We start from the raw sequence: 13,240 nt of genomic DNA on the forward strand, positions 1-13,240 counted from the left end.
GGGTGGGGCAATGTGGTGCCGCTGGGGGTGAGGGCCCAAAAAGGTGGCTGCATGGGCTCAGGAACTCGAGGTAGTGAGTGCAGATTCTAGTCACCCTTGAGTTTAGTTTTAGAGCAAATAAATGAGGTGCAGCAGCAGTTAGGAGGAGTTCCGCGGACAGACTTAACTGTACTTACATACTATGGTGAAGGAATCAGCAGATGAGGAGAGACTGACAATTTAGAAGAATAACGGACTCATCATTCACTCATTAAATATTCAGAGCCACCTGGGTCCTAGTTACTGATGTACAAAGTTCAGATTCTGGAAGAGATTCCAGTGACAGAATTGAGAAGAGAAAAAGCACTTCTTCAGATGCTGAAAGAACAGGTGATGTGGCTCAGGTGCAGATGCCAAGGAAGCGTGAGTCTCATAGTCTTGAGACACACGCTCAGTATCACAGAATATTGAGTAGAGTTCCCTGTGCTATACGGTAGGTCCTTGTTGGTTATCCATTTTAATGTCAATCCCAAACTCCCAATTTATCCCTCCCCCCACCATTCCCAACAGTAACCATAAGTTTTCTAAGTCTGTGAATCTGTTTCTGTTTTGTAAATAAGTTCATTTGTATCATTTTTTCTTAGATTCTGCATATAAGCAATATCATATGATATTTGTCTTTTCTCTGACTTACTTCCCTTAGTATGATAATTTCCAGGTCCATCCATGTTGCTGCAGATAGTATCATTTCATTCTTTTTTATGGGTAATATTACATTGTATATATATGTACCACATCTTCTTTATCCATTGATTTGTCAGTGAACATTTAGGTTGCTTCCACGTCCTGGCTATTGCAAATAATGCTGCAGTGAACATTAGGGTGCATGGATCTTTTTGAATTATGGTTTTCTCCAGATATATGCCCAGGAGTGGGATTTCTGGATCATATGGGAGCTCTATTTTTTGTTTTTTAAAGAACCTCCATAATGTTCTCCATGGTGGCTGCACCAGTTTATATTCCCAGAAACAGTGTAGGAGGGTTCCCTTCTCTCCACACCCTCTCCCACATTTATTGTTTATAGGATTTTTGATGATGACCATTCTGACTAGTGTGAGGTGCTATCTCATTTGATTTGCATTTCTCTAATGTTAGTGATGTTGAGCATCCTTTCATGTGCCTCTTGGCCATCTGTGTGTCTTCTTTGGAGATATCTTATGCCCATGTTTTGATAGGGTTGTTCTTTTTGTTTTTTTGCTTTTGACAATGAGCTGCATGAGCTGTTTGTAAATTTTGGAGATTAATCCTTTGTCAGTCGCATTGTTTACAAATATTTTCTCCCATTCTGGGTTTTTTTTTTTTCGTTTTGTTTATGGTTTCCTTTGCTGTGCAAAAGCTTTTGAGTTTAATTAGATCCCATTTGTTTATTTTTGTTTTTATTTCCATTACTCTGGGAGAAGCATCAAAAAAGATATTGCAGCAATTTATGTCAGAGAGTGCTCTATGTTATGCTCTAAGAGTTTTATAGTATTTCGTTTTACATTTAGGTCTTTGATCCATTTTGAGTGTATTTTTCTATGTGACGTTAGACAATGTTCTAATTTCATTCTTTTACATGTAGCTGTCCAGTTTTCCCAGCACCACTTATTGAAGAGACTATCTTTTCTCCATTGTATATTCTTGCCTCCTTTGTCACAGATTAGGTGACCATAGGTGCATGAGTTTATCTTGAGACTTGACTTTCTGTCCTGTTCCATTGATCTATATTTTGTTTTTGTGCCAGTACCATACTGTTTTGATGACTGTAGCTTTGTAGTATAATCTGAAGTCAGGGAGCCTGATTCCTCCAGCTCCTTTTTCTTTCTCAGGATTGTTTTGGCTATTTGGGGTCTTTTGTGTCTCCATACAAATTTTAAAAATTTTTGTTCTAGTTCTGTGAAAAATGCCATTGGTAATTTGATAGGGATTGGATTGAATCTGTAGATTACCTTGTGTAGCATAGTCATTTTCACAATATTGATTCTTCCAGTCCAAGAACATGATATATCTTTCCATCTGTTTGTGTCATCTTCTATTTCTTTCATCAGCATCTTATAGTTTTCAGAGTACAGGTCTTTTGCCTCCTTAGGTAGGTTTATTCCTAGGTATTTTATTGTTTTTGATGTGCTGGTAAATGGGACTGTTTCCTGGGTTTCTTTTTTGGATCTTTTGTTGTTAGTGTATAGAAATGCAAGAGATTTCTGTGTATTAATTTTGTATTCTGCCACTTTGCTGAATTCATTGATGAGCTCTAGTAGTTTTCTGTTAGCATCTTTAGGATTTTCTATGTAGACTATCATGTCATCTGCAGACAGTGCCAGTTTTACCCCTTCTTTTCCAGTTTGGATTCCTTTTATTTCTTTTTCTGCTCTGATTGCTGTGGTTAAGACTTCCCAAACTATGTTAAATAAAAGAGGTGAGCAAGAGTGGACATCCTTGTCTTGTTCCTGATCTTAGGGGAAATGCTCTCAGCTTCTCTCCATTGAGTATGATGTTAGCTGTGGTTTTGCCAAATACGACCTTCATTATGTTGAGGGATGTTCCCTTTATGTCCATTTTCTGGACAGTTTTTATCATAAATGGATGTTGATTTTTACCAAAAGCTTTTCCTGCCTCTATTGAGAGGATCATAGGGTTTTCCTTCTTCAGTTGGTTGATCATGGATTCACATGGATTGATTCACATGGATTGATATGCAGACCTTGAAAGTTCCTTGCATCCCTGGGATACCCCCACTGATCATGGTGTATGATCCTTTTAATGTATTGTTGGAATTGGTTTGCTAGTATTTTGTTGAGGATTTTTGCATCTGTGGTCATCAGTGATACTGGCCTGGAATTTTCTTATTGTGTGATATCTTTGTCTGACTTTGGTATCAGGATGATGATGGCCTCATAGAGTTCGGAAGTATTTCTTCCTCTGCAGATTTTTTGAATAGTGTCAGAAGGATAGGTAGTAACTCTTCTCTAAGTGTTAGATAGAATTCGGTTGTTCAGTTGTGAAGCCATCTGGTCCTGGACTTTTGCTTATTGGGAGTTTTTAAATCACAGTTTCAATTTCAGTACTTGTGATTGGTCTGTTTATATTTTCAATTTCTTCCTGGTTCAGTCTTGGGAGATTATTCCTTGCTAAGAATTTGTCCATTTCTTCTAGGTTGTACATTTTATTGGCATAAAGTTGCTTTTAGTTGTCTTAGAGTCCTTTTTATTTCTGTGGTGTCTGTTGTAACTTCCTTTTCATTTCTAATTTTATTGATTTGAGCCCTCTCCCTTTTTTTCTTGATGAATCTGGCTAAAGGTTTATCAATTTTGTTTATCTTTTCAAAGAACCAGCTTTTTAGTTTCATTGATCTTCGCTATTGTTTTGTTTCTATTTCATTTATTTCTGCTCTGATTTTTATGATTTCTGTCCTACTAACTTTGGGTCTTGTTTGTTCTTTCTCTAGTTGCTTTAGGTGTAAGTTTAGGTGGTTTATTTGAGATTTTTCTTGTTTCCTGAGGTAAGCTTGTATTGCTATAAACTTCCCTCTTAGAACTGCTTTTACCTCATGCTTTCATTTTCATTTGTCATGCTTTCGTTTTCATTTGTCTCTAGGTATTTTTGGATTTCCTCTTTGATTTCTTCAGTGGTTGTTTAGTAGCATAATGTTTAGCCTCCACGTGTTTATGTTTTTTACAGTTTTTTTCTTGTATTTGATTTCTAATCTCATAGCATTGTGTTCTGAAAAGATGTGTGATATGATTTGTTTTCTTAAATTTACTGAGGCTCATTTTGTGGCCCAGTATGTGATCTATCCTGGAGAATGTTCCATGCGCACTTGAAAAGAATGTGTATTCTGCTGCTTTTGGATGGAATGCTCTATAAATATCAAGTAACTACATCTGGTCTAATGTGTCATTTAAGGCCCGTGTTTCCTTAGTAATTTTCTGTCTGGAAGATGTGTCCATTGATGAAGATGGAGTATTAAATTCCCCCACTATTATTGTGTTACTATTTCTCCTTTTATGGGTGTTAGTATTTGCCTTATATATTGAGGTGCTCCGATGTTGGGTGCATATATATTTACAATTGTTCTGTCTTCTTCTTGGATTGATCCCCTGATCACTATGTAGTGTCCTTCTTTCTCTTGTAACAGTCTTTATTTTAAAGTTTGTTTTGTCTGATATGAGTACTGCTACTCCAGCTTTCTTTTGATTTCCATTTGCATAGAATACCTTTCTCCATCCCCTCACTTTTCAGTCTGTATGTGTCCCTAGGTCTGACGTGGGTCTCTTGTAGACAGCATATATATGGGTCTTATTTTTGTATCCATTCAGCCAGTCTGTGTCTTTTGGTTGGAGTGTTTAATCTGTTTATTTTCAGGGTAATTATTGACATGTATGTCCTTATTGCCATTTTGTTAATTGTTTTGGGTTTGGTTTTGTAGGTCTTTTTTCTTCCCTTCCTCTTTTGTTCTCTTCTTTTGTAATTTGATGACTAACTTTAGTGTTGTGTTTGGATTCCTTTTTGTTTTTGTGTGTGTATCTATTATAGATTTTTGTTTTGTGGTTACTATGAAGTTTTGATATAGCAGTCTTTATATAAACAGATTATTTTAAGTTGCTTGTCTTTTAATTTCAAATGCATTTCCAGTATCCTGCATGTGTACCTCCTCATAATTGCTGGTTTTGATGTATTTCTTTGTGGATGATTTCCTACCTTTACTGTATGTTTGCCTTTACTGGTGAGCTTTTCCATTCATAATATTCTTGTTTCTAGTTGTGACCTTTTCTTTTCCGCCTAGAGAAGTTCCTTTAGCATTTGTTGCAAAGCTGGTCTGGTGGTATTGGATTCTCTTAGCTTTTGCTTGTCTAAAAGCTTTTGACTTCTTTGTCAAATCTGAATGAGAGCCTTGCTGGGTAGTAGAGTATTCTTCTTTGTAGGTTCTTCCCTTTCATCAATTTAAATATACCATGCCACTCCCTTCTGGCCTGCAGAGTTTCTGTTGAAAAATCAGCTGATAACCTTATGGGAGTTCTCTTGTATGTTATTTTTTGCTTTTCCCTTCTTACTTTTAATATTTTTTTCTTTGTCTTTAATTTTTGTCAATTTGATTACTGCGTGTCCTGGCATGTTCCTCCTTGGGTTCATCCTGCCTGGGACTCTGCACTTCCTGGACTTGGGTGACTGTTTCCTTTACCATGTTAGGGAAGTTTTCAGCTAGAAGCTCTTCAGATATTTTCTCAGGTCCTTTCTCTCTCTCTCTTCTCCTTCTGAGACCCCTATAATGCGAATTTTGGTGCATTTAATGTTGTGCCAGAGGTCTCTTAGAGTGTCTTCATTTCTTTTCCTTCTTTTTTCCTTATTCTGTTCTGCAGCAGTGATTTCCACCATTCTGTTTTTCAGGTTACTTATCTGTTCTTCTCCCTCAGTTACTCTGCTGTTGTTTCCTTCTAGCATATTTTTCATTTCAGTTATTGTTCATCTCTGTTTGTTTTTCTTTAGTTCTTCTAGGTCTTTGTTAAACATATCTTGTATCTTCTCAATCTGTGCCTCCATTCTTTTCCAAGATCTCAAATCATCTTTACTCTCATTGCTCTGAATTCTTTTTTGGGTTGATTTCCTATCTCCACTGAGTTTGTCTTCCGGGGTTCTATCTTGTTCCTTTTTCTGGGATATAGTCTACTGCCTTCTCATTTTGTCTTACTTTCTGTGATTGCAGTTTCCATTCTGCAGGCTGCAGCGTTATAGTTCTTCTTGTTTCTGCCGTCTGCCCCCCTAGTGGATGAGGCTATCTAAGAGGATTGTGCAGGCTTCCTGTGGGAGAGACTGTTTCCTGCCTGCTGGTGGGTGGAGCCTGGTCTTTACCCTCTGGTGGGCAGGGCCATGTCAAGGGGTGTGTTTAGCAGGCAGCTGTGGCCTCCGGAAGACTTTTCTGCTGATGGGTGGCGCTGTGGTCCCTCCCTGTTGGTCGTTTGGCCTGAAGCATCCCAGCACTGGAGCCTGTAGGCTATTGGGTGGAGCCAGGTCTTGGTGAGAAAATGGTGGCCTTCAGGAGTGCTCATGCCAATGAGTACTTGGCAGAACTGCCGCTGTCAGTGTCTTTTTCCCCACAGTGAGCCAAAGCCACCCCCCACCTTCACAGGAGACCCTCCAATACCGGCAGGTGGGTCTGGCCCAGACTCATATGAGGTCACTGCTTTTTCCCCGGGTTCTGGTGCTCACGAGACCTTCTGTGTGCCTTCCAAGTGTGGAGTTTGTTTCCCCAGTCCTGTGGAATTCCTGCAACCAAACCCCACTAGCCTTCAAAGCCAGATGCTCTGGGGGTTCCTCCTCCTGTTGCCAGACACCCAGGCTGGGGAGCCTGATGTGGGGCTCAGAACTTTCACTCCTCTGGGAAAACCTCTGTGATATAATTATTTCCAGTTTGTGTCTTGCCCACCTAGCGGGTATGGGATTTGATTTTATTGCGATTGCGCCCCTCCTTCTGCCTTGTTGTAGCTTCTTCCTTGTGTTTGGATGTAGGATATCTTTTTTGGTAGGTTCCAGAACTTTATCGTCAATGGTTGTTCAGCAGTTGTGATTTTGGTGTTTTCATAAGACGAGGTGAGCTTACATCCTTCTACTGTGCCATCTCGTCTCCACCCCCCAGAAAAGTCTTTATGAGAAAATAAACCACGTATCTGGAGGAGATTGAGCCACATAAATGGGGAGGAAAAAGCACATGGTGGGTTGTTCCGGCTCCATCTGCTGAGGGGTTTCTGCTTCGCCTGGTGTCCCTGTGAAGCCTGTCCTTACAATGCTCATCCACCTCTCCATTTCCCTCACTCTTGGTCCCTTCCCTTTCGATTACTTCTGGCTCTCGTCTTCCACCCGGGGAGCCAGAGATCCTGTCTCCTTCAGCTGCAGTCCTCATGGCGGGAGCATGTGAGGGCCAAGCATTTGCCACAGTAGGTTGGAAAGTTCACCCTATTCTGAATTACTGTGCAGGAAAAGTGAGGTTTCTTGACTAGCCTGAAGGGTGCAGCAGTTTCATTCAGTCAAAAAATGGCTATTGCATCTGCTTGTATCTTGGTTAAATAGAATTAATTTTGGTACCACAGGTGTCCTTTCTGCTTCTTTTATCATTTTCATCTCTAAACAAAATTTCTGACAATGAGGTGACGTGTTAGAAAACATTGTCTTTTTAAATATAAGTATCGTTAATAGTTTTCCTGCTGTTTTCTATATTGTGTATAACTGGGTGTATTTGTTATTATTTTAATGGGTAAAATGCCAGCCTCTTTCTGATTTAAATCTCTTAGATCACCATAGTAAGATGCCTTGTGTACAGCCATACCCCTTAGAATGTTGAATACTATCCTCTGCACCACTGCAAAGAATAGAAATTGAAATCCTCAGACCCTCTCAGTGGGACTACCATTAACTGTCAGCGTTGTTGAACTTCTAGATGTGAAGTCGTATCATTAAACTTCATTCTGGTAGAATCATACAACCTAGGGGCTAGAGCTAGAAGAATCCTTATAGGTTATCTACTCCAGCCTCCTTTTTGAATAGATGAAGAAATAAACCTTGGGAGACAGTGCCTTACTTCAGGGCACAGGGCTGCAAGTGCCTTGAGCGAGCCCGGCTTCCACAGCCCCGTCCATCTCCTCCCCTCCTCTCCCCTCCCCTGGGGGCCTTCCTTCCACACACCTTCTTTCCAGCTGACTTTTCTCACTTCCTCGTGGCACTGTTAACAGACTCAGCCCACAGATTTTATCACCAGCTTCTGTTTCCTCCAGATGAAAAAAAAGTCTTCGTGGTGGATGTTGAGGACTGTGAAGAAATTACAGTGATTTGATAATTTATGTGCTGTTATACTGGCGAGAAAGAGTTAATGCAAGTGTTCAGAATATCTGAATAATTTCAAAGACATACTTAAATACTAAAGAATCTGGTTCTTCCTCTTGATTTGGCTTGTCATCTGGGAAAGACCAGATTACAAAGACGCGTGTTTTCATAAACTATGGCAATAGAATTAAGAATAATTCTATATCCTTCACTCATTGGTTGTAGGATCAGATGGAAGGATATTTTCTTAATTTGTCAAAATGTGTTTTCTGTGATGTATTGGGTTCTCCAAAAAGTGCCTTCAGTTTTTAAGTAAAAATAAAAGACACAGTTTTCATTTTCACCAACAACTTTATTGAACAACGTATTCACCCTTTTGTTCCACTACCTTCTGCCATTTTTCAGGCAACTTCATAATTCCATCTTCCCAAAACTTTTTATCTTTTTGAGTAAAGAACTGTTCCAGGTGCCTTTTACAGTCTTCTGGGGAATTGAAATTTTTTTCCATTAAGAGAATTTTGTAAAGACAGAAATAAATGGAAATCCGAAGGTGCAATGTCTGGTGAATATGGTGGATGAATCAGAACTTTCCAGCCAAGCTGTAACAGTTTTCGCCTGGTCATCAAAGAAACATGCGGTCTTGCGTCATCCTGATGGAAGATTATGTGTTTTCTCTTGACTAATTCCAGACACTTTCTGTCGAGTGCTGCTTTCAGCTGGTCTAACTGGAAGCAGTACTTGTTGGAATTAATCATTTGATTTTCCAGAAGGAGCTCATAATAGAGGACTCCCTTCCAATCCCACCATATACACAACATCACCTTCTTTGGATAAACACTGGCCTCTGGTGTGGTTGGTGGTGCTTCATTTCACTTGCCCCATGATCTCTTCTATTCCACATTGTTGTATAGTATCCACTTTTCATTGCCCGTCACAATTTGTTTTAAAAATGGTATGTTTTCATTACGTTTAAGTAGAGAATTGCATGTGGAAATACTGTCAAGAAGGTTTTTTTCACTTAACCTATGTGGAACCCAAACATCAAAGCAATTCACATAGCCAAGCTGTTGCAAATGATTTTCAGTGCTTGATTTGGATATTTTGAGTATGTCAGCTATCCTCCCTCATGGTATAACGTTGATCTCAATTAGTGTCTTGATTTGATCGCTATCAACTTCAACTGGCCTACCCGACCATGGAGCATCGTCCAGCAAGAAATCTCCAGCACCAGACCTCGCAGACCACTTTTGACACGTTCAGTCAGTCACAAATATGCTGAAAATGCTGCTTTTTTCCTTCCATCTTCAATATTAAAATGGCTACACAAAAATTTACCAACTTTGATAAGTCTTTTTTTAAATGCACGCTAATATGACAGGTGTCACATACAATCTAACAAAATTGTTTTGAATAAAGTTAAAGACAACTAAGTGCTACTAGAGCCATCTGACGCAAAAAACCAAATGAACCTTTTGGCCAACCCAATAAGTAAACCTCAGTCCTCTCATCTATAAAATGAGGATATAAATACTACTTCATACAGTTGAGAATTAGAATACTATTTGTTACTTAGTTTGCCTTTATTATTCTTAGTTTGGAGGAGTGCTTTTACTTTAAAACTAATAAAAACTTTATATATATATGCAAATATATAAATTGGTTTATGATAAATGTATGTTATAGCCATTTATCCTAATTTCCTTGTATAAATTTAGATATGTAGTAAGCTATTAAAATTTAAACTTACAATCAAGGCTATTGTAGTAAACTTTAGCTCAAATAAATGTGTAGAGATCTTCAGTTAATTTGGAGACTTAGAGTTTAAAACTTACTGTCTTTCATGACTTCTGTCTTCTGATTAAACTTCTTTGAAAGATCATAAGATCATTGTAAAGCCTCTGATTATGGAGAATGCTCCATGCTTGACATTAACACTCACCAATGAATATGCTTCTTAGATCCTTCCACTAATTGTAAAGTCATTGACAGCGGTCACATATATTTCCAGCCAAATAAACATTTAGCAGAACACTTACCCTGTAAGTCTATAGCTGTTCAAAGTGTGTTCCTTGTTACTGTCTGACCAGAATGGTTTCCTGAAGCAGGTTGTCTTTTCTGTCTTTGCAGCTGCGGCAGTTGGTGAACATGTGCATCAACCCAGACCCAGAAAAGCGACCAGACATCACGTATGTGTACGACGTGGCCAAGAGGATGCATGCCTGCATGGCCAGCAGCTGAGCGCATGGACGGCGTGGAGGATGTAAGCAACCCAAGTTCAAGTATTTCTGTGCAAATCATACCTCCCTGTTCTTGGGTGTTAAGACTAATATTTCAGAGCTAGTGTGCTTTGAATCCTTAACCAGTTTTCATCTAAGCTTCATTTTGTACCAATTTAAGTCACCTTCTTGCAAAACCCCAGTGACTTTGGAATAATCAGATTGCATGGTAGGAGAGCAAATGGAACATGATGGTTTTTAATGGCTAAAGATTTTTAGAATTATTTTGAGTTTTGTGCTGATAAGTCATGTTCAGATAGACTCTCAGTGCCAAATGTTGGCGGCTCGGCTTGGCCCCATTGGGACAGACGTGCAGCCTGAGGAAGGTATCTGAACATGTGCCTTGTGTGCTGCTCTCCAGTCATTTATGGACATTTGAGATGAACCCAATTGTGAACTTTTGTGCTTATTTTATTTTTAAAAGTTTGAAGCATGTGTTTTAGTTCTTAGCATTGTAGCTTTCAAATAGGATTCTTAAAAGATAAATGTAGACATATGAACTATTTGAGAAGCCTTTAAAACTCTTATAGATTTAAAATAGCTTATACATTCAAAATGCAACTATTAAATGTGAAAAGATTTGGGGATAAAATGTGAGTCAGACACTGAAGAGTTTTCTGCTTTATTTTGTTTTATTTTAATATCTTTGAAATTCTCCTTGCATTAAAATGGTATAAATGAATCCATTTAAAAAGTGGTTAAGGATTTGTTTGGCTGGCGTGGCAGTAATTTTCCAAGTTGCACATTGCCCAAGGCTTTTCTATGTGTTTTTACTGTTCTTTGTACATTTGAAAAATATTCTTCGAATAATCCTGCAGTACTATTTTCAATTTCTTTATAAATTTAAATGCTCTACTCATGATTGTACACTATAGTGTAAGCATATGTTTTTATTCATAGATTTTATTGAAGTTCTGATTGATCCCCTTCAGAAATTTTTTTTATTCAAGTTACTTTCCTATTTATATTGTACATGCATTTTATCCACTAATGTTTCAGATTTTCTGACAACATAATAACCTTAAAATAAATATTTGATATACCAACACTTTTCCTGGATTGAAAACATTTTTTTTTTTCAATTTTGAAAATTTGGGCCACTGTGTATGCACGGTGCCGTGTCTTGTTAGGAAGAGGGATGTGCATTGTACTGTAGCTGTGAATGTTGATACTGTTTCAATTTATCCGACAAGGTTGTAACTTTAGAATATGTTTAAAGAAATGAAAACTGGCCACTACCACAAACAGAATTTTTATGAGCTAAACGTTTCTATTGAGAAGCTTTTAGGCAAAGTACTGTATTCATGCATAAAGATAACAGAGGTGGTAACACTTTGTTTAGTTTAAGGAAATGGGCAGAGTTTAGTAAATGCTGTCATGGAGATGTTTTCCCTGAATGCCTTCATGTTAGTGGTGACCAGCTCCTCCCAGAGTTGTGAAGCCAAAAGCCTGCGTGGCAGTCACTGCCTAAGGACGCCCATGCCACCATGTAACCTTGGGACAATAATCCTGCCAACAGGAAACCCTCATGCTCAGAGAACACCTACCTTTAGCCCATATGACTGCTAGTTTTATTTTTTCCACAGAAGTATTTTTTCTTACAATCAATCATTTGAATACGTCCAAGTCATTTGTAAACTTTAAAAATGTACAAAGGACAAAAGTGTAAACTTTTTTTTCTAAATTTAGTCAGCTACAGTATCTTAATCATTTCTGAATGGAGGGTAATTTTATCCCGGGACAGACACAGGAGAGGTGGTCATTCTGTATGTGAGGGCCGGGCATGCTGTTTCTCCCAGATTCTGGTGACTTTGACCGCATTGGACGCCCGCACCCTCCTCTCCAGAGTGACGAAGGGAATTGTTTCTGTTGACCGTTAGTGTCATGTTCATTTTAATGTAATATGATTCATGGAGGTGAAACGTTCTCTAGTTGGAACAGATACACTCCTTTTTCTTGCGATCTTTAAAGATACATGGATCTAAAAATCATCAGCTTAACGCCTCACAGGACTTTTAAGCAGAGATTTAAACTTTTAAGTGAATCTATCTGCTGGAAGGAGATAGTTGGGAAGAACTTATTGATCAGGGAAGTCCATTATTGTTTTCTACATATGGAAACTTTTTGTTTTGGACATTGTATCCTTATCTAAGTGTTCATATTTTTCTTGCAGAAACCACTGCACATAACAAATTTTAATTTTGAACGGGATCATTTCAAAGAATTATGAAGATGATTAATTTTTATAATCACCTATAAAATGTTCTCTTTGTATTTGTTTATAAGTAAATTTTGTATTGATTAAGTAAAACATTTGAGTTGATATGAGGAACAGTAAAATGAAAGGTACATCTGATTCTAACCCTTATTTTAGACTTTGGTACCAGTTCCCCAGGACACAACATGGGGTGACTTTGTTTCATGTGCTGAGGTTTAGGAATGGTGGATGAAGCGTATCCCTGTATAAATAAAGCGTTCAGCAATGTGCAATGATTGTGAATTTAGTAAGACAGGACAGCCACTTCATGACCGCTTACCATTCTACATAGTGTCTATTACACAACACCATTCTTGTATCAATATACACTTCAGGTGTTACTGTTAACATTTGCATATTTATTTTAACCAAAATGTTATTCATATTAAATGTTTTTTCTTTAAAATGAATGTATTATGTTTATAACCCACGAATGCATAATTATCATATGCCTCCTATTTCAGTAGTACTGTAATATGGACTTCTTTTGTGAAGTACTTTTATTTTGTTATGCTACCAATACACATACTAAAAAGACTCTGTTGTTAGCTTTGAAAATTGTATAATATCCTAATATAAATTAAAAATTAAGTACAGTAAAAATTTTTATGTATCTATGATTTTTTTCCTCTAAAGTCTACCATTGTTTATTTCACTTAACACTTTTAATCTACAGAAGCAGTTCTTATTCATTTCCATAACTCTATCATTTTGGAGAAGGCTGAGAATTAAAACAGTTGGGGGTGGTGATAGTGGAGGGCTGACAGACCCTAAGCAGTAGGCTTTTAAATATGCATTAAATGAAGGCACATCTTCACCTGTCCCTGCTCTCTTTGGTACATCATTTAGTGTCTTTGAGTAAGAAAAGTTTCTTAAA

The 13,240-nt window shown here is 38.0% G+C and overlaps 1 protein-coding gene across 7 annotated transcripts in view; it reads left to right on the top strand.

Annotated features, from left to right (window-relative positions):
- The window catches only part of NEK7 (NIMA related kinase 7), a 150,571-nt gene extending 137,605 nt beyond the window's left edge, over window positions 1-12,966 (top strand). For 6 of the 7 annotated variants that reach the window (XM_067729831.1, XM_067729835.1, XM_067729830.1 and 3 more), the window contains one exon: window positions 9,958-12,966. In XM_067729831.1, coding sequence (XP_067585932.1) covers window positions 9,958-10,068 — 111 coding nt within the window. In that variant the 3' untranslated portion in view covers window positions 10,069-12,966. The remainder of the gene's footprint in view (window positions 1-9,957) is intronic. The other variant, XM_067729829.1, reaches the window with a different exon arrangement.
- The last annotated feature ends 274 nt before the right edge of the window (window positions 12,967-13,240 follow it).

The sequence above is a fragment of the Pseudorca crassidens genome, chromosome 2 (assembly GCF_039906515.1).
Source record: "Pseudorca crassidens isolate mPseCra1 chromosome 2, mPseCra1.hap1, whole genome shotgun sequence".
Taxonomy (NCBI): Eukaryota; Metazoa; Chordata; class Mammalia; order Artiodactyla; family Delphinidae; genus Pseudorca; species Pseudorca crassidens.